The 17370-nt window shown below is 47.0% G+C and overlaps 1 protein-coding gene across 1 annotated transcript in view; it reads right to left on the reverse strand.

The window, feature by feature from the left end:
• Window positions 1-8767: 8767 nt before the first annotated feature.
• JAG1 (jagged canonical Notch ligand 1) overlaps window positions 8768-17370 on the reverse strand; it is a 67573-nt gene continuing 58970 nt past the window's right edge. Inside the window, exons 22-26 of the mRNA XM_081856843.1 lie at window positions 17133-17242; window positions 16809-17045; window positions 14475-14606; window positions 12852-13002; window positions 8768-11055 (exon numbers count right to left, since the gene is read on the reverse strand). Of these exons, the coding sequence (XP_081712969.1) occupies window positions 10598-11055; window positions 12852-13002; window positions 14475-14606; window positions 16809-17045; window positions 17133-17242 (1088 nt within the window). The 3' untranslated portion in view covers window positions 8768-10597. The remainder of the gene's footprint in view (window positions 11056-12851; window positions 13003-14474; window positions 14607-16808; window positions 17046-17132; window positions 17243-17370) is intronic.

Consider the following 17370-nt stretch of genomic DNA (forward strand, 5'->3'; position numbering starts at 1 on the left):
CCTGTATAATACAGTTTTGTCCTGTATTTCAGGCCTTCTCTTCCTCTCTCTCTCTCTCTATCTCTCTCTCTCCAAATGCATATGTTTAAAAGGGTGTGTGAAATGTCATATATTTAAGCTCCGAGTAGCCAAGCACAGACAAGAGCTACAAATTCATGTTTATGTCCCTGTGCGACAAATTCCAGAGGGGCCATCCTGTTAGGCTGCAATGGATTGTAATGGATTGCTTTGAATTCACTTCGGCAGCCAGATGAAGAAAAAGAAAAAATCACCCCCCAAATGCCCCGCCTGGCCCTGTCCTGTACTTTGCCAAAACAAAGGTGGCAGCCCTAGTCTAAATGATAGCATGAGCTGCTGTTAAATGTGGTTATCCCTCATTTGCAGGAAGGGCAGCAGAAAAAGCATGTTGTATCGATAGCTGTGTTGTAGAACATGGATGAACTGGAAGCAGCATGGCGGTGTCTGCTTCCCTTCCTAACCTCTGATTTGGCAACCCTTTCAGTCTGCTCTTAGGAAAGAATGAGGCTTGACAATGGAAAGGAGACAAATCCTCAACCTTCAAAATAATTTTGCTTCCAATTTGTTACCATCACAGCAGCCCCCTTGCTTGCATTAAACGTGGAGATCAAGGCCCACAGAGAGAAGCAACAACTAAGTGCACATCCCTGGCAGAAGGATAACAACTTGGGTGAATGGCATTTGTTGGATCTTTGCACAAACGGTACAAAGAGAGTTTCACCACCCACCCCAAAACCACAAAGAATGAAAAGGGTCTGGGCTCAGTTGTTCTAAAGCTCATGTTTAGCTGCCAGAACAACTGAAACAAAGAAGCAACAGGATTTTTAAGCAAGCCCTGGGGTAGCCATTCTCAACCTTGGACTCTTGGCACAGGTTCTGGTTATTCGGTGATGGAGGAAATGCCCTCTGCGCATGCTCACAGGCACATCTTGCTCAAGTTCTAAAGCCGACACTGAAACCTGGTTTGAGCACTTCATCAAACCCAAGACACTTCTCCTGAGAATTAGGACATACAGTGGTACGTCGGGTTAAGTACTTAATTTGTTCCGAATGTCCATACTTAACCTGAAACTGTTCTTAACCTGAAGCACCACTTTAGCTAATGGGGCCTCCTGCTCCTGCCACGCCACCGCTGCACAATTTCTGTTACCATCCTGAAGCAAAGTTCTTAACCTGAAGCACTATTTCTGGGTTAGTGGAGTCTGTAACCTGAAGCGAATGTAACCTGAAGCGAATGTAACCCAAAGTACCACTGTACTAGGACATCTCCTTTTTTGGGGAATGTTTAAATTGTATCTCTCTGTTTTTCGGTGCACTATTAGAGTTGCTGCTTTATGCAACTTGATCCCTATAAGCCTGAAAATCTTTCTGCTTCCTTAAACATTTGCATCATACTGTTTCAGATTCACAAAGAACGCGACCCTCTTTGCAGTATCCTATCCGGTTCCACGGGGAGAGTGTTCTGCTAGAGCTACTGCCCTGTGAAAGTTGCAGGGCTGAGGAATGGCTAGCATGCTGGGTGATCTGCTTTCTTTCATTTTGTCACTTTCTATTTGTCCTACCATTTATGCCCGCACAGAGCCCTCCGCTTTGGCCGGGAGCCTCCATTGAGCATGCAAGGGAGGCAGATCTGAGATTGCCATATTTGGCTCTAGTATAAATATTGCTCGCTTGGGTAGGTGAGTTTTGGTCAGGAAGGAACCGGGCTGGATTTCACAAGAACAAAGTTGACAGAAAACAAATTTGTTTATGAAGTAACTCTAGAAGCAAACTTTTTCCAGCCTCCAGCTGACTCATTACCCGAAGCACAAACATTCATTATTCTGTGTGAGGCCTCTCTCTGACAGACAAAAAAGAAAATCTGTGGGTGCCTCTTCCAAACTAGTATACTGTGAAACAGTAAGATGCAATTTCCACTCAGATAAACACAGTCAAGTCTTGTTTCTTAAGCTGAAACATTCTTTGCTTTCCTTTTTGTTTCTGCAGCAGAGGAAACAATGAACCGCAATAGTAGTTTCATATTTCAGAATCCTTTATTTTGAGCTCTCTCCTGCAGCGGTCGAGTAGCTATGTGAATATTCTATCAGTGGTCCCTCCATTATGAATTTGAATTTAAGGCTGCTCTTTGTCTTACGTTCCTTATCTTGTTTATCTTCCAACTGCAGCCCCAACCGTCTTGCAGACGGGGAACTGAAGTTAATTTACTTGGTCCAATAACCACATCTGTAGTTGGGATGCTGGCAAAGTTCACCAAGCTCAGAAAGAGGCTTTCACAAGTCCATCTCAAAGCAAAGAGAAGCTCTTCTGCTCCCACATTTCTCCAATAGCTCAGGATTTAATCCGAGCCAGAGAAGAATTCCCAGCTTCCTCTGTAAAAGGAGCAGCCAAAGTTGTGCCTTCCAGGTGTTGTTGGATTACAACTTTCATTGTTCTTATGCTTGGCAATGCTGGCTGGAGCTGATAAAAGCTGTATAATCTAACAACTAGAGCAGGGGTCAGCAAAGCACACATGCTATTTCTGGCGCTCCTTCCGGCGTGGAGGAGGCATGCGCAGCTTTCCATTGGCTGCAGGTGTCACAGTCCGGTTCACAGGTGACCGAAGTCCCAGCTGGGGACGTCGGGACTGGGGACAAGATGGTGTGGTGGGAGCAGGAACGGGAGTCCAGAAGCCAGGAGTCAGAAAGCCAAGAGTCCAAGGGTCAGAGAGCTGGGAGTCAAGAAGCCAAGGGTCCGAGGGTCAGGAAGCAAGGAGTCACAAAGTCAAGGGTCCGAGAATCAAAGAAGCAAGGAGTCACAAAGTCAGGGGTCCGAGGATCAAGAACCAAGGAGTCAAATGCAGCAAGGCAGGGAACGTGTTGCTGTGGCAAAGAGCCGAAGGGAAAATGCTGACCTTATATCCCTTCCCGGCTCTTGCCACCAGGTGCTGTGAGTTACCAATCGGCCTCACCTGTGTGGCCATGCCTTGCCTCTTCAGAACAAACTTAGGAAGCCCCCAGTCCTGCAGAGTCCTATTGGTCACAGGGCCTGGCTCCTGCACGCACACCCGACAGCAGGAGCTGGCCAGCATCGCACCTGCTCTGCTGCGTGCTGGTTTAGCGTGGCGCATGGGAGCCAACTGAGCAGGGGGCAGGGGTCACCGAGTGGGCGACAGTGGGCCATGGGCCAATTAAACGACCCCCATGGGCCCCTTGTGGCCCATGGGCCTTAGGTTGCCGACCCCTGAACTAGAGGGCCACAGCTTGGTTACTCCTGCCACCTTCACTATGCCTTCTAGTTCCTTAACTTCTTCTTTTTGATAATAATTTTTATTAGTTTTCAATTACAGTACAATAATAGCCTCATTATAACAATGCCAAATTATAATACAATTACTAATACCAATCATTCAGATACCAAGTTATATAATTTAGGTGCCCCCCCCCCACGTGCTAGAATGGATGTTTTGATGTTTTTCTTTATTTTTGCGTTCCAAAGTTTTATTAATTTCAATTACACTCCAGTCAAGATAATCCCTTAAACGACAACTGCAATATTAACAGCTTCCATTCGTGTTGACACGTTAAATGATTTATGAAACTGCAAGTGAGGCACTCAGTCTATATATCCTTATATTTTTCCTTTGTGTGGCAATTATTCTGTCCATGATGTTTCTTCCACCTAGTGCCTTAACTTCAAAGCTTTCTTCCAGCCACAAAACACATCACTTTCAGTGGCTTTTCTAACTGGCATGCTTCTAGTGGGCTTGCAGGGCTTCACAAAGGGGGTCTTGAAGGCATGGGTGGGCATTTTCCCCATCCCATTGTAGGATGGTTTTATAAAAAATAATCCAAGATGTTCTGGAGAAACAGGATCATTTTGGAGCTAATCTAAGGTGAGTTAGGGAGAGATCACCTCTCTTCAACTTGTATCCACCCCTGTTGGGCACCGTTGTCTCTCTCATTTATTTGCCATCTTGTGTCTGCAGCTGGCAATTCTCAAAGGGAGCCTTCTTTTCAAGGGAAATGTGCTGAGAAGGCTTGACTTCAGGTGCTCTACCAAAGCCTTCCTACCCACCCAGAGAGAGGCATAGACCCCAAAGGTCAGAAATGATCTACAGATATCCCTAGAGGTAGAGGCAAATGGCAGGTCCAGTTTTCAGCTTCCTGAGTGGCTGGGTGGCGTTGTGGGTTAAACCACAGAGCCTAGGGCATGCCAATCAGAAGGTCAGCGGTTCGAATCCCCACAACGGGGTAAGCTCCTGTTGCTCTGTCCCAGCTCCTGCCAACCTAGCAGTTTGAAAGCACAGCACATTGAAGTGCAAGTAGATAAATAGGTACCACTCTGGTAGGAAGGTAAACGGCGTTTCCATGCGCTGCTCTGGTTCGCCAGAAGTGGCTTAGTCATGCTGGCCACATGACCTGGAAGCTGTATGCCGGCTCCCTCGGCCAATAAAGCAAGATGAGTGCTGCAACCCCAGAGTCGTCCGTGACTGGACCTAATGGTCAGGGGTCCCTTTACCTTTTTAAGCAAGTGGCATGTGACCCTTTGCTACCCTTAGGAGACGGCTGATGGCTTGTTTTGCCTGCTGCTTTTGCTCCACACACTCCAGCAAATCTCTTTGAAGTGATCTTATTATTATTATTTACAGTGGTACCTCGGCTTACATACGCTTCAGGTTACATACGCTTCAGGTTACACACTCCGCTAACCCAGAAATAGTGCTTCAGGTTAAGAACTTTGCTTCAGGATAAGAACAGAAATTGTGCCCCGGCGGCGCAGCAGAAGCAGGAGGCCCCATTAGCCAAAGTGGTGCTTCAGGTTAAGAACAGTTTCAGGTTAAGAACGGACCTCTGGAATGAACTAAGTACTTAACCTGAGGTACCACTGTATTGAGTTTATATACCGCCCTATACCCGGAGGTCTCAGGGCGGTGCACAGAGAAGATCACAACATATATAATCTGAATAAAAACAGCAACCCAATAACCACACCCCACACCCCCCGGAAAGAGCCATATTTTCAAAGGGTATAGGATGTCAAACAGATCAACCAACAGCCTGGTTAATAAGCAACGTTTTTGCCTGGCGCCTAAAGGTATGTAATGATGGCACCAGGCAAACTTCCCAGGGGAGAGCATTCCACAGACGGGGAGCCATTGCAGAGAATGCCCATTCTCGTGTTGCCACCCTCCAGATCTCTCGAGGAGGAGGCACACGAAGGAAGGCCTCAGAAGATAATCTCAGGGTTCAGGTAGGTTCATATGGAAAGAGGCGGTCCTTGGAGTATTGCGATCCTGAGCCGTTTAAGGCTTTATAGGTCAAAACCAGCACTTTGAATTGGGCCCGGAAACTAATTGGTAGCCAGTGCATTCGGACCAGGATCGGTGTAATATGCTCAAACCATATTGCTCCGGTGAGCAACCTGGCAGCTGAATTCTGCACTAGCTGAAGTTTCCAAACAGTCTTCCGAGGCAGCCGTACATATGCATTGCAGTAAACTTGCTGCTTAGAAGACAGTTGAAGTGTTGCACTGCGTGCGGGTGGCACTGTGGGTTAAACCACAGAGTCTAGGACTTGCCAATCAGAAGGTCGGCGGTTCGAATTCCCGCAACAGGGTGAGCTCCCGTTGCTCCGTCCCTGCTCCTGCCAACCTAGCAGTTTGAAAGTACGTCAAAGTGCAAGTTGATAAACAGGTACCGCTCCGGCGGGAAGGTAAACGGCATTTCCATGTGCTGGTCTGGTTTGCCAGAAGTGGCTTAGTCATGCTGGCCACATGACCCGGAAGCTGTATGCCGGCTCCCTCGGCCAATAAAGCGAGATGAGTGCCGCAACCCCGGAGTTGGCCACGACTGGACCTAATGGTCAGGGGTCCCTTTACCTTTACTGTGTGGAGCAATTCCAGACTTCCATTAGGGAAAACCTCCACTTTATAGGGAGGAGAGAGATGTAAGAAGTGGTGCACGTGGCCTTTTAACGCCTCGTTGCCATCTGGGATGCCATGAGCCTGTCACACCAGCATAAGAGACTTTGCTGCTCTTCAGCTCAGCATTCACACTGTACAAGCACTGCTTGCTACCCTGCAAAGGACTCATTATCTCTAATTGGTTTGTTTGAACCTGCAGTGGGAGGCAGCTACAAAATGAGCAACTGTCCTTGTGACTATGGCAGATACAATCTGATGGGAATGAATGAAGCCGGGGCTCTTTGCACTCCGAAGCTGGGAGTGGTGCTTTTAATCTTGAGAGCCATTTCCTTAGGAAGGCAGTAGGGCTACTCTAAGGAAGGCTTGCAGGAGGCAGCTGAAACATTACGTGATCCAGTAATTTAAACTCTCTTAAGGCCATTTCCTAACAGCAGCGGGCCAGAATGCTGTTCGCAAATCCTGTTTTGGACTACAACTCCCATCATCCTAAGACAACATGGTGTGCTGGCTGGGGCGGATGGGATCTGTAGTTCAAAACACCTGGAGGGCAGCAAGTTGGAAAAGGCTGGTCTTAGCTGCGGGGAATGGGCGCTTCTCTTATCTATCTTAAAACTGACAGGGGCTCATGCTTTTCCAGCAAGTTGTATGTTTAGACATTTTGGCAGAGAATTCACTACCTTTATAAACTGGTTTGCTGCCACAGAATCCAGAGCAAGCTGTTGTGTGCTTTGGGGGGGGTGGGTGTTTGGGGAGAATAAATCTCAAAGTGTATTTTAACAAGAGCGACACCCCCACATCTCTTTGCTGCTTGTAAGGACGGCGCTTCTAGCTGTTGGTACACATGGGGAATAGTAGAAACTCCTGACTCTTCAAGCTTAGTCACTTCAGCGCAGTAATTTTCCTTACCCGCTTATATTCCATTGCAGCAACAGTGTCTATCACAGAGGTGATCATTTTCCAGAATATGTGAGAAGGTTGGATCTTCTAGACCAGCGTTTCCCAAACTTGGGTCTCCAGCTGCTTTTGGACTACAGTTCCCATCTCCCTCCAACCACTGGTCTTGCTAGCTAGGGATGATGGGAGTTGTAGTCCAAAAACAGCTGAATTGGGAAACACTGTTCTAGACTAAGTTTCTACAAAACCCAAGTTCAACTGAGTCTGCATCTAACTCAGCCTTTCTCAACCTTGGGTCCCTAGGTGTTGCGGGACTACAATTCCCATCATGCTAAAGGGTTGTAGATCAAGAACATATGCAAACCCAAGGTTGAGAAAGGCCGAACTCAATGACTAGCTGCAGCACTAGGATATATTCTCTCCACCCCCCATCCCCCACCCATTCACATTTCAAAGTCAATATCAAATTGCTGTCGGCCACCATGCCCAATTTCAAGTGTGCCTGCCCTAAAACATGGAAGGATGAAGCTACCAAGAGCGGCTTTTCCCCTGCGGTGTGTTTTGCTCAAACATACACAATTAATCCAGAGCTTCTGAGTAAAGGTACAGATTTCAGAAGGGCCAGTTCCTGCTCACTTCCCACCATGATAATAAGCACTTTGCTGGTGAAAAGGATTCTGGGTTCAAGGCTTTCTTGAAGAAACCTTACAGAACAGCCTCAAGGGCATGATAAGGAGGTATGGGATACCCCAACGCCACTGAAACTGAGCACCTCTGCTCAGTGCCTGGGCCACCTTGTGACCGCCATCTTGAGCTCCACGATGCAAGAAAAGTGAGACAGGGCCATTGAAGCATAAAAGAAACCAGGCCAAAGACCGTCGAGATAAATAAGGCCGTTCCACTTGCATCCATCACCAACACAACCTTGTTGGAGACAGGACTTGGAGAGCCCACAAAACCAGATTTGGAAAGGGGCTTTAGCCACCAGTGCTTTCAAAAACTGGTCATTAATACACTTTCATTGAGTCATCCTCTCAATCTCAGTGAGAACAATCCAAAAACAGACCAAGTTTACAGCCCTGACAGTTCTCCTTCTGGACCCGGGGTAGGCGGTGGGAATCCCAACATGCACATTATGTAGTCCACCGAGTATACCCCAATGAAACCACTGGGTTGCCCCATGGTAGGAGCTGGAGGTGAACAGCTTTATATTGCTTACTCCTATAGCGTAGCTCTGGGACGCGAGTGGCACTGTGGGTTAAACCACAGAGCCTAGGACTTGCCGATCAGAAGGTCAGTGGTTCGAATCCCCGCGACGGAGTGAGCTCCCGTTGCTTGGTCCCTGCTCCGATGAAATTTATTTTGAAGGCTGGCATAGAAGTACCTTAAGTAAAAGAGTGTCCTATCCTGAACGATCCTTCTTTGAAAAGTGGATGTATAGTGTCTATTCACCTTTTTCTCTCCCATGCCCTCCAACATTTCTCCGATGAAAACAGGCACGTCTTAAGGAAAAGCGGGAGGGACACAGGTGGCGCTGTGGGTTAAACCACAGAGCCTAGGACTTGCCGATCAGAAGGTCAGCGGTTCGAATCCCCGCGATGGGGTGAGCTCCCATTGCTCGGTCCCTGCTCCTGCCAACCTAGCAGCTTGAAAGCATGTCAAAGTGCAAGTAGATAAATAGGTACCGCTCTGGCGGGAAGGTAAATGGTGTTTCCATGCGCTGGTCTGGTTTGCCAGAAGCGGCTTAGTCATGCTGGCCACATGACCCGGAAGCTGTACACCGGCTCCCTTGGCCAATAAAGTGAGATGAGCGCCGCAACCCCAGAGTCGGCCACGACTGGACCTAATGGCCAGGGTTCCTTTACCTTTATAGCATAGCTATTTTGGGGGGTGAGGGAAGCATTTGAAGACATTCATGTTGGAAGCATCTCAATGAAGCTCAATCTTCACGCTGTTTTTATACAAAAAAATTTAATAAATATTTTTCAAGATTTATTGCCAGGAATAAACACATCAGAGATGTATTTTCATGTCCGTGTAACACTAATATTACCATACAAGATATCCTCGTGATCCCGGTGGTTCACCCAGCGAGATTACTCAGTTTTAAGCCTTTTGTTGTTTTTTTTGCAATTTTGATTTTTTGATCTTCCAACTTTTTGTAATAGCACTTTGATTTCCTCACTCCTTAAGGCGGGCAGTGTAATCTATGGCAAATCTACACAGTGATCTTAACTGGACACTCTACTGTTCAAGTATTCAACAACTAGCTTATCGGAATACTCTCTACATGCAGTAGATTACAAAGAAAAGAAGTTTTTTTAAAAAAAAACCTACAAGTGGTTCAGCACCACCTATCTGTGCTGGTGGGTGGGGGTGGGGGAAATCAAGAGTTTACAAAATAAGATTTCGGTGTTTCCAACTCCACATGCTAATTCGATATTTTTTTCTCTTTAATTACATGAAACCGGTCACACGTTCATCTACAGAAGGTTATCGCTCAGTTGTGTTCCCTTAAACTGCTTCGCGGCAGATGATCTGCCTGCCCTCCTATTTCCCCCTCCCTCCTCCCCCATGCCCCAACTTCTAAAGCAGCCAGGAGGGGGGGAATTAAAATAAAATTCTAATCTAATTCTAAACTGCCTCAGCTGGTACTTAAACAAATATTCTTAAAGTGATACTATCAAAGGTGTTCTCAAAGAATAAAGACAAAACGCGCACTCAACATCGTACAGAAAGCCTGTTTCAAGGCCCCAAAAGCCTTCTCTATCCTTTAAAAACAAAGTGATTTTCAGAACACCTTAAATTTTGGCATGTAGGTAAACATGTAACAAAGGGGTGGGGGGTAGAATAAAAAGATTTTTTAAAAGATAAAGAAGCCATAAGCTTACAAATGCTATGGGGGGGAAAAAACACCTTCAACTCTAAACACATACATATAAATAAAAAAAAGGAATGATATTTAAGGCTCTTGATTATTAAGTTAATAAATCAAATATACACAGTGATTAATAAAAAAAGGAATTATTTACATAACTATACAAACTTCTACTTTTGACACATTTCCTCTCAATTCTTCATTTTTTTTACCAGCAACTGCTGACAAGAAGTCCCCCCCCATCCCTCCCCACTTGCCCTCCCCACAAAAAAATACAATTAAAAAAAATAAATAATAAACTTTTTTACTTTTTTTCTCGATAGTTGCTGTGGTTCCGAGCTGCAAAGGCACTTTCAAATACAGAACTAGTTGTACGTCATCATAAAACCAATATACAAAAGAACTCTAATTTCAATAAATAAATAAAATTTATCTCCTTCCCTCCCCACAGGGACTGTATAAATTGTGACATCGAGAGAGCGAGAGAGAGAGAGAGAGAGAGAAAGGAAGGAAGGAAGGAAGGAAGGAAGGAAGGAAGGAAGGAAGGAAGGAAGGAAGGAAGGAAGGAATTCTTCGCTAGGGGAGGGAAGGCTAAATAATAAAAGGCTACATGATACCTTGATGAAACTTGCCAGGAGATGCATCAGCGGCGGCTGAATTGACGGGGGGGGGGGGCACTTTCGACTAGTTTTGCATAGATGTGGAATGCAGCGCTTGGTATTCCAGCCAACCACAGCAACTATCACTGCCAGTGTAAGCCAGCTTGTCAAAACTTAAATTAACACAGGGATTCTAAGCAAATAATAGCCTTAGACTCAAAATATTACACAACTGCTTTGAGAACTACAAGCTCCGAGTTGACTCCAACTGGTAAGTATGGAATAGGAGGCAGCGCCCGTCTGCCTGCTATACAATGTACTCCATGCGGTTCAAGCTCTGCGCGCTTTCCAAGTCCCGGTTGTCCTGCTTGTTTGTCCAGTTCGGGTGCTTTGCGGGTGTGCCGTTGGGGGGCTTTTCGTCTCTGTCGACCAGCGTGTAGGTCGCCTGCTTGGCGAAGCGGCTCTTCTGCTGGTGCTTGTCCATGTCGTCTTCCTCCACCTCGGAGTTGTGTGTCCTTATTTTGGCAATCTTGGAGTTCTTGTTCTCATAGTCCTTGATGGGGATGGCGTTGGCACCGTGCTTCTCAATGGGGTTCTTGATCTGGTTCAGCTGCTCCCGGACGTTGTTGGTGGTGTTGTCGTCCGACGGCGTGTGCGTGTGCGCGCTCTGCTTCCGGCGCTTGCGGATGCACCAGTAGAAGGCCGTGACCAGACAGCAGATCCAAGCCACGGTCAGAACGGAGCTCAGCAACGGGACCAAGAAATCTGGAAGGCAAGAAGAGTTTGGATTTGATATCCCGCTTTATCACTACCCAAAGGAGTCTCAAAGCGGCTCACATTCTCCTTTCCCTTCCTCCCCCACAACAAACACTGAGGTGAGTGGGGCTGAGAGACTTCAAAGAAGTGTGACTAGCCCAAGGTCACCCAGCAGCTGCATGTGGAGGAGCGAGGAAGCGAACCTGGTTCACCAGATTACGAGTCTACCACTCTTAACCACACTGGCAAGGGTGACTCTCGTCAACAAACCCACCATCACTACTCAGCTCAGATAGCTCAGTGGTAGGGACGCGGGTGGTGCTGTGGGTTAAACCACAGAGCCTAGGACTTGCTGATCAGAAGGTCAGCGGTTCGAATCCCTGCGTCGGGGTGAGCTCCCGTTGCTCGGTCCCTGCTCCTGCCAACCTAGCAGTTCGAAAGCATGTCAAAGTGCAAGTAGATAAATAGGTACCGCTCCGGCGGGAAGGTAAACGGCGTTTCCGTGTGCTGTTCTGGTTTGCCAGACGCGGCTTAGTCATGTTGGCCACATGACCCAGAAGCTGACTGCGGACAAACGCTGGCTCCTCGGACTATAGAGCGAGATGAGCGTCGCAACCCCAGAGTCGGTCACAACTGGACCTAATGGTCAGGGGTCCCTTTACCTTTAGGGCATCTGCTTTGCATGCAGAAGGTCCAGATAATGATAATAAGAATAAGAATAATAAAGGTTAAAAAAGGTAAACGACCACAGATGGTTACATCCAGTCAATGGCAACTATGGGGTTGCGGTGCTCATGTCGCTTTCAGGCAGAGGGAGCCGGCGTTTGTCCACAGACAGCTTTCCGGGTCATGTGGCCAGCAGGACTGGCGCAAGAAAACACTGTGACAGAAATAAGAGCACACGTTTACCTTCCCGTCAGCAGTATCTGTTTATCTACTTGCACTGGTGTGCTTTTGAACTGCTAGACTGGTAGGAACTGGGACACAGCAATGGGAGGTCACTCCCATCGCAGGGATTCGAACCGCCAACCTTCTGATCAGCAAGCCCAAGAGGCTCGGTGGTTTAGACCAACAATAATAATATTTTACCTAAGATGCTGCCCATCTGACTGGGTTGCTGCAGCTACTCTGGGTGGCTCCAACAGAACCATATAGCACTGGTTCTGGAAGACCTACATTGGCTCCCAGTAAGTTTCTGAGCATAATTCAAAGTGTTGGTGTTGAGCTTTAAAGCCCTAAATGTCCTCTGTCCATATACCTGAAGGAGAATCTCCACCCCCATCATTCAGCCTGGACGCTGAGATCCAGCACTGAGGGCCTTCTGGTGGGTTCCTGCCTGCGAGAAGCGAAGCTACTGGGAACCAGGCAGAGGACCTTCTTGGCAGCGGCACCCGCCCTGTGGAACGCCCTCCCAACAGATGTCAAGGAAATGAGTAACTATGTAACCTCTAGAAGACATCTGAAGGCAGCCCTGTACAGGGAAGCTTTTTAATGTTTATTGTTCTTGTTTTAAAAACACAATAAAGCATCAAATGTCAGTTCAAGCCATTCGTTAAAGCTCAAATCAGCACTATCCTGTATTTGGAGGTTGTGTCTAACAATGAATAAAAGTAATTTTAGGGCAAACTTGAGATATGTTAGAATTTGTGCCGAAAAGCAAACTTGCATAAGATTAAGCCCTGCCGGGAAGTCTGGAAACAGGCTATGAGTGAAACGGCTTCCTATCCACTTGCAATTTCCATTCCTACTGCCAGCCCTCAACCAATGCATGAGAAAATTCAGTCCCCTCTTTTTAAAAAAATTACCTGTTTTGCTTTTAATTGGTCGCCTCTGTACCCGGACTTCTGCAACCGCTGCGATAAGCGTGCTATTCCCATCACGCTTGCTCACCAGATCAATAATTTTGTCTGTTATTTCTTTTATCGGGTTCTCTTCCTCCTGGATATCTTCGGCAGACTACGTGAAAGAATATGATTGCGTATTAGAGACAACATGAAGAAGAATCTCTAACCCAATGCTCACAAGAGGACCAAACAAACAAGGAGACTCTGGTCTAACATCAAAATATGGGGAACACTGGCTTCTATAAGTACAGGACATGCATCAAGTTATTACCAAGTGCCAATGTCAATCCAGTGAATTGTGCAGAATGCCAACCCTTTCAAAACATCCTTTGGGAGGGAAGCTAGACTCTAGAACCCTCCAATAGGTTTGTTTGGGGATTAAGATCAGCATTGGCTGTCTTGTTCTTGGTGCTATCTTGGAAGATTTGATGAGTGAGCACAAGACAGGATCTTCTTTGTGGTGGTGATATGATCCCAGAATAATTCCCCCCCCCCACCAGGTTCTGGTGGTACATTCATTTTGATGGCTGAGGACCACAATACCGTCTCTTTCCATATGAACCTTCCCTGACATCATCTTCTGAGGCCCTTCTTTGTGCGCTTCCTCCATGGGGGGTCTGGAGGGTGGCAGCACGAAAACAGGGCCTTTTTTGTAGTGGCTCCCCATTTGCGGAATGCTTTCTCCAGGGAGGTTTGCCTGGTGCCTTCATTATACACCTTTAGGCGCCAGGCAAAAACATTCCTCTTTATCCAGACTTTCGGCTGATTGACATCAAATACGCTTTTAAAATGTTTTGGGAAGGGGGGGGGCAGATTATTGGGTTGTCCTTGGTTTGTGTGTGTGTGTTTTTATACTGTGATTTTATGTTGTGAACCGCCTTAGACCTGCAGGTATAGGGCAGTACACAAATTTAACCAATACAGTGGTGCCTCGCAAGACAAAAAGAATCCGTTCCGCGATTCTCTTCGTCTAGCGGTTTTTTCGTCTTGCGAAGCAAGCCCATTGACAGCTTAGCGGATTAGCGCTATTAGCGGTCTAGCAGCTTTTAGCGATCAGCTGTTAAGCGGCTTATCAGCGAATCAGCTGATAAGTGGCTTAGCGGCTTAGGAAAAGGGCGAAAAAAGCGGGGGGAAACCGCGGGAACTCGCAATACATTTTCGTCTTGCGAAGCAACCCCATAGGGAAATTCGTTTTGCGAAGCGCCTCCAAAACGGAAAACCCTTTCGTCTAGCGGGTTTTCTGTCTTGCGAGGCGTTCGTCTTGCGGGGCACCACTGTAATAACAATTCACTTCCACAATCTTCCAAATGTGTTAACATCCAAGATTCACTGTTGCTCATTTTAATGCACAACACCTTGCTGCCACTAGCTTTGTTTGTACATGTTGGTTGTATTTTGTCATTGCTTTCAGAACCTGAATTGTTGCATTTACCGTTTTATTGTTTATATCACATGTATTTATGTCTATGGGCAATATCCAATTAGATCGTAGATAAACAGAGAACCCACTCTTTCCCACTGAGACAGAGCAATGCGTCTCAACGTTTAGAGAGATAAGTCAGGCATGCCAACCATCAGACTTACAATTGCAACGTGGATTTCATCGTGTGCCAAGTGCGACGGTTCACACGTAATGTAGATGGAGTATTCCACGGACACGTTCTTCAAGATACTTAGATTCCTCAGCTCGTTACAGATATGCTCAGTTGTAAGGCCCTGTGGGAAAAGAGCAAACACGGAACATGAGTACTTTTGACAGAAGAGGACATATGGCAAGAACATAAATCAATGGCACTTCTCTCGTTGCCATTTGCGCCTGGCTACAACTCCACAGAGAACGTTGCCTCTTAAGTCAAGAGTGGGGAACCTGTGGTCAACCTAAAGCCTCATCCGTCCCAGGCAACGTGGCCAATGGTCAGCGATGACAAGAGTTGGGCCCCTCCAAAGGTTGTTCAACTACAAAGTTCCCCATCCCTGATCTACATTATAGCAGAAACCATAATATCCACAATTGCCAATTGGGTCACTGGCAAGGAATAAAGGTCATTGCCCAGAGAAGGTCCATTTCTCAGTGGTAGAACACATGTTTTGCATTTCGAAGGTCCCTGGTTCAGTTCCTAGCATTCCCAGGTAGAGGCACGCGCCCCCCCCCCAATTTAAAATCCTGGAGATCTGCTGACAGTGACTCTGTATATGGCGTCGTCCAAGTGTGGACTCCATAGGGAACTTCAGACTGATCTCAACTCCCTGATGAGTACACCTGGATGGGACATGTTTTTAGCATTCATACTTTTCTCAACGCACGCCTTTATAACATGTCAAATGTGAGGTAGCCCCCGGTAGATAGTTAGGCTTGGCTTTGGGAAATGGCCTCGGCCCAGTATACCTGAAGGGGCGTCTCCACTCCCATCGTTCTGCCGGGACGCTGAGGTCGAGCGCCAAGGGCCTTCTGGCAGTTCCCTCATTGCAAGAAGCAAAGCTACAGGGAACCAGGCAGAGGGCCTTCTCGGTAGTGGCGCCCACCCGGTGGAATGCCCTCCCATCAGATGTCAAAGAGATAAACAACTACCTGACATTCAGAAGACATCTGAAGGCAGCCCTGTTCAGGGAAGATTTTAATGTATGACATCTTAGTATATTTTTTGTCTTTGTCGAAGCCGCCCAGAGTGGCTGGGGAAACCCAGCCAGATGGGCGGGGTACAAAAAATAAATTATTATTATTATTAATCCCTTGCTTTATAAATGCCCCATTAGATTAAGGTCTGGTTAACTACAATAACAAATCCCCCCTTTTTTTGTAATGTAAACAATATCTTGTTTCTGTTTTGTTTTCCACACAGGTACTATTTCTCATTTCTTCAGGTCTCCCTCTGTGCACTTGTACTTTTTATTTTTCAATAAAGGATATAAAATTTAAAAAGTTCAATCCCTTGCTCAACCGAGTTGCTGTGAGCAAGTCAAACTCCTTGGGCCAAAGGGTGGATGCCAGAATACAGCAAGACATACAGGTAGCCTAGAGAAATGGGAGGGAAGGGTGTGCTACAGTAGTTTGTGTGGTAGATGGCATTTTTTAACCTCAGGAGCGAGGGAACTTCAGGGCTCAGGGCCGAATGAGGCCCATCAAGGCCTTGAGACTTCCCCCAGGCTGCATATCCTATACTGGCCTCATTCCACACTCTCCTCAAGTGCTTTTGCCCGGCTGAAATATAACTGATCTATGGCGGTGCCTCTTGCTCGCCTGGGTTTAGAGCGAGAGTGGCCTTCCAACTTTCCCGTGGTTCGAATGTAAACCTGATGTCCAAAGCTAAGAGTCACATCTGCTGCTGCTCCCACTTTTCTACCTCTGGTCCTCCCCATGGAGCATCCTAGAAGGTTGTATATAGGTTGTATTTCCTTGACATCTGACTACCGAGAAGGCCCTCTGCCTAGTTCCCTTTAACCTCATTTCTCGCAGGGAGGCAACTGCCAGAAGGCCCTTGGAGCTGGACCCAGGTGTCTAGGCTGAACGATGGGGGTGGAGACACTCCTTCAGGTATACTTGGCCAAGGCCGTTTAGGGCTTTAAAGGTCAGCACCAACACTGAATTGTGCTTGGAAATGTAATGGGAGCCAATGTAGGTGTTTCAGGACCGGTGCTATATGGTCCCGGCGGCCACTCCCAGTCACCAGACTAGCTGCCACATTCTGGATTAGTTGTAATTTCCGGGTCACCTTCAAAGGTAGCCCCATGTAGAGCGCATGGCAGTAGTCCAAGTGGGAGATAACTAGAGTATGCACCACTCTGGCGAGACAGTCCGCGGGCAGGTAGGGTCTCAGTCTGTGTACCAGAAGGAGCTGGTAGACAGCCGCCCTGTCAGTTTATACTTTGGAATTGCTTGCAAAGGCATTTGTGTAGCTGCTCGTTTCGAGACCAACTTACTGGAGTCATCATCTTTTTATTGAAGGTGAAAGTGATGTTGGCACAGTTGTCCTGATAGTAAGCATCGGAGTTGCATGTGCTTTTCACGGGCTGCTGATTGGAAGGCCAGCATTCGCCTATGTTGTCGCAGGGACCTACGAAGCAGTGGTCCTCTTTGACAGGGTGGCAGGTATGGCCTGTGGGACACTCGCTGTGACCTTTGGCGCTTATCAAGCAAGGCTTCGGACCACACCAGACCTAGAACGGAAAAGACCATTCAGTTGGCAGCTGGACACTTGGACACTTGGAGGCAGGTCGAGGCAGCCAGGAGTCCCAGGACAGTACCTTAGAGCACGTGACTTTTCCGTTCACACACTGACAGCTATTACACTCGTCGTCCCATTTAGTTCCATCTGGAATAATGTGCCCACTGCCGATGCAAGGCCTTCCTGAAACTGAGAGGCAAAGCGGTTCAGGGATTGACTCACAGAGATGCCTTAGACTCAACATTTTATGAATTATGAGATACTTTAAGTAAAGGAACCTGAGTATTGGGTTTGATTTTTTAACAGATGTGTACATA

This window comes from Podarcis erhardii, assembly GCF_964252035.2.
Source record: "Podarcis erhardii genome assembly, chromosome: 3".
Classification (NCBI taxonomy): domain Eukaryota; kingdom Metazoa; phylum Chordata; class Lepidosauria; order Squamata; family Lacertidae; genus Podarcis; species Podarcis erhardii.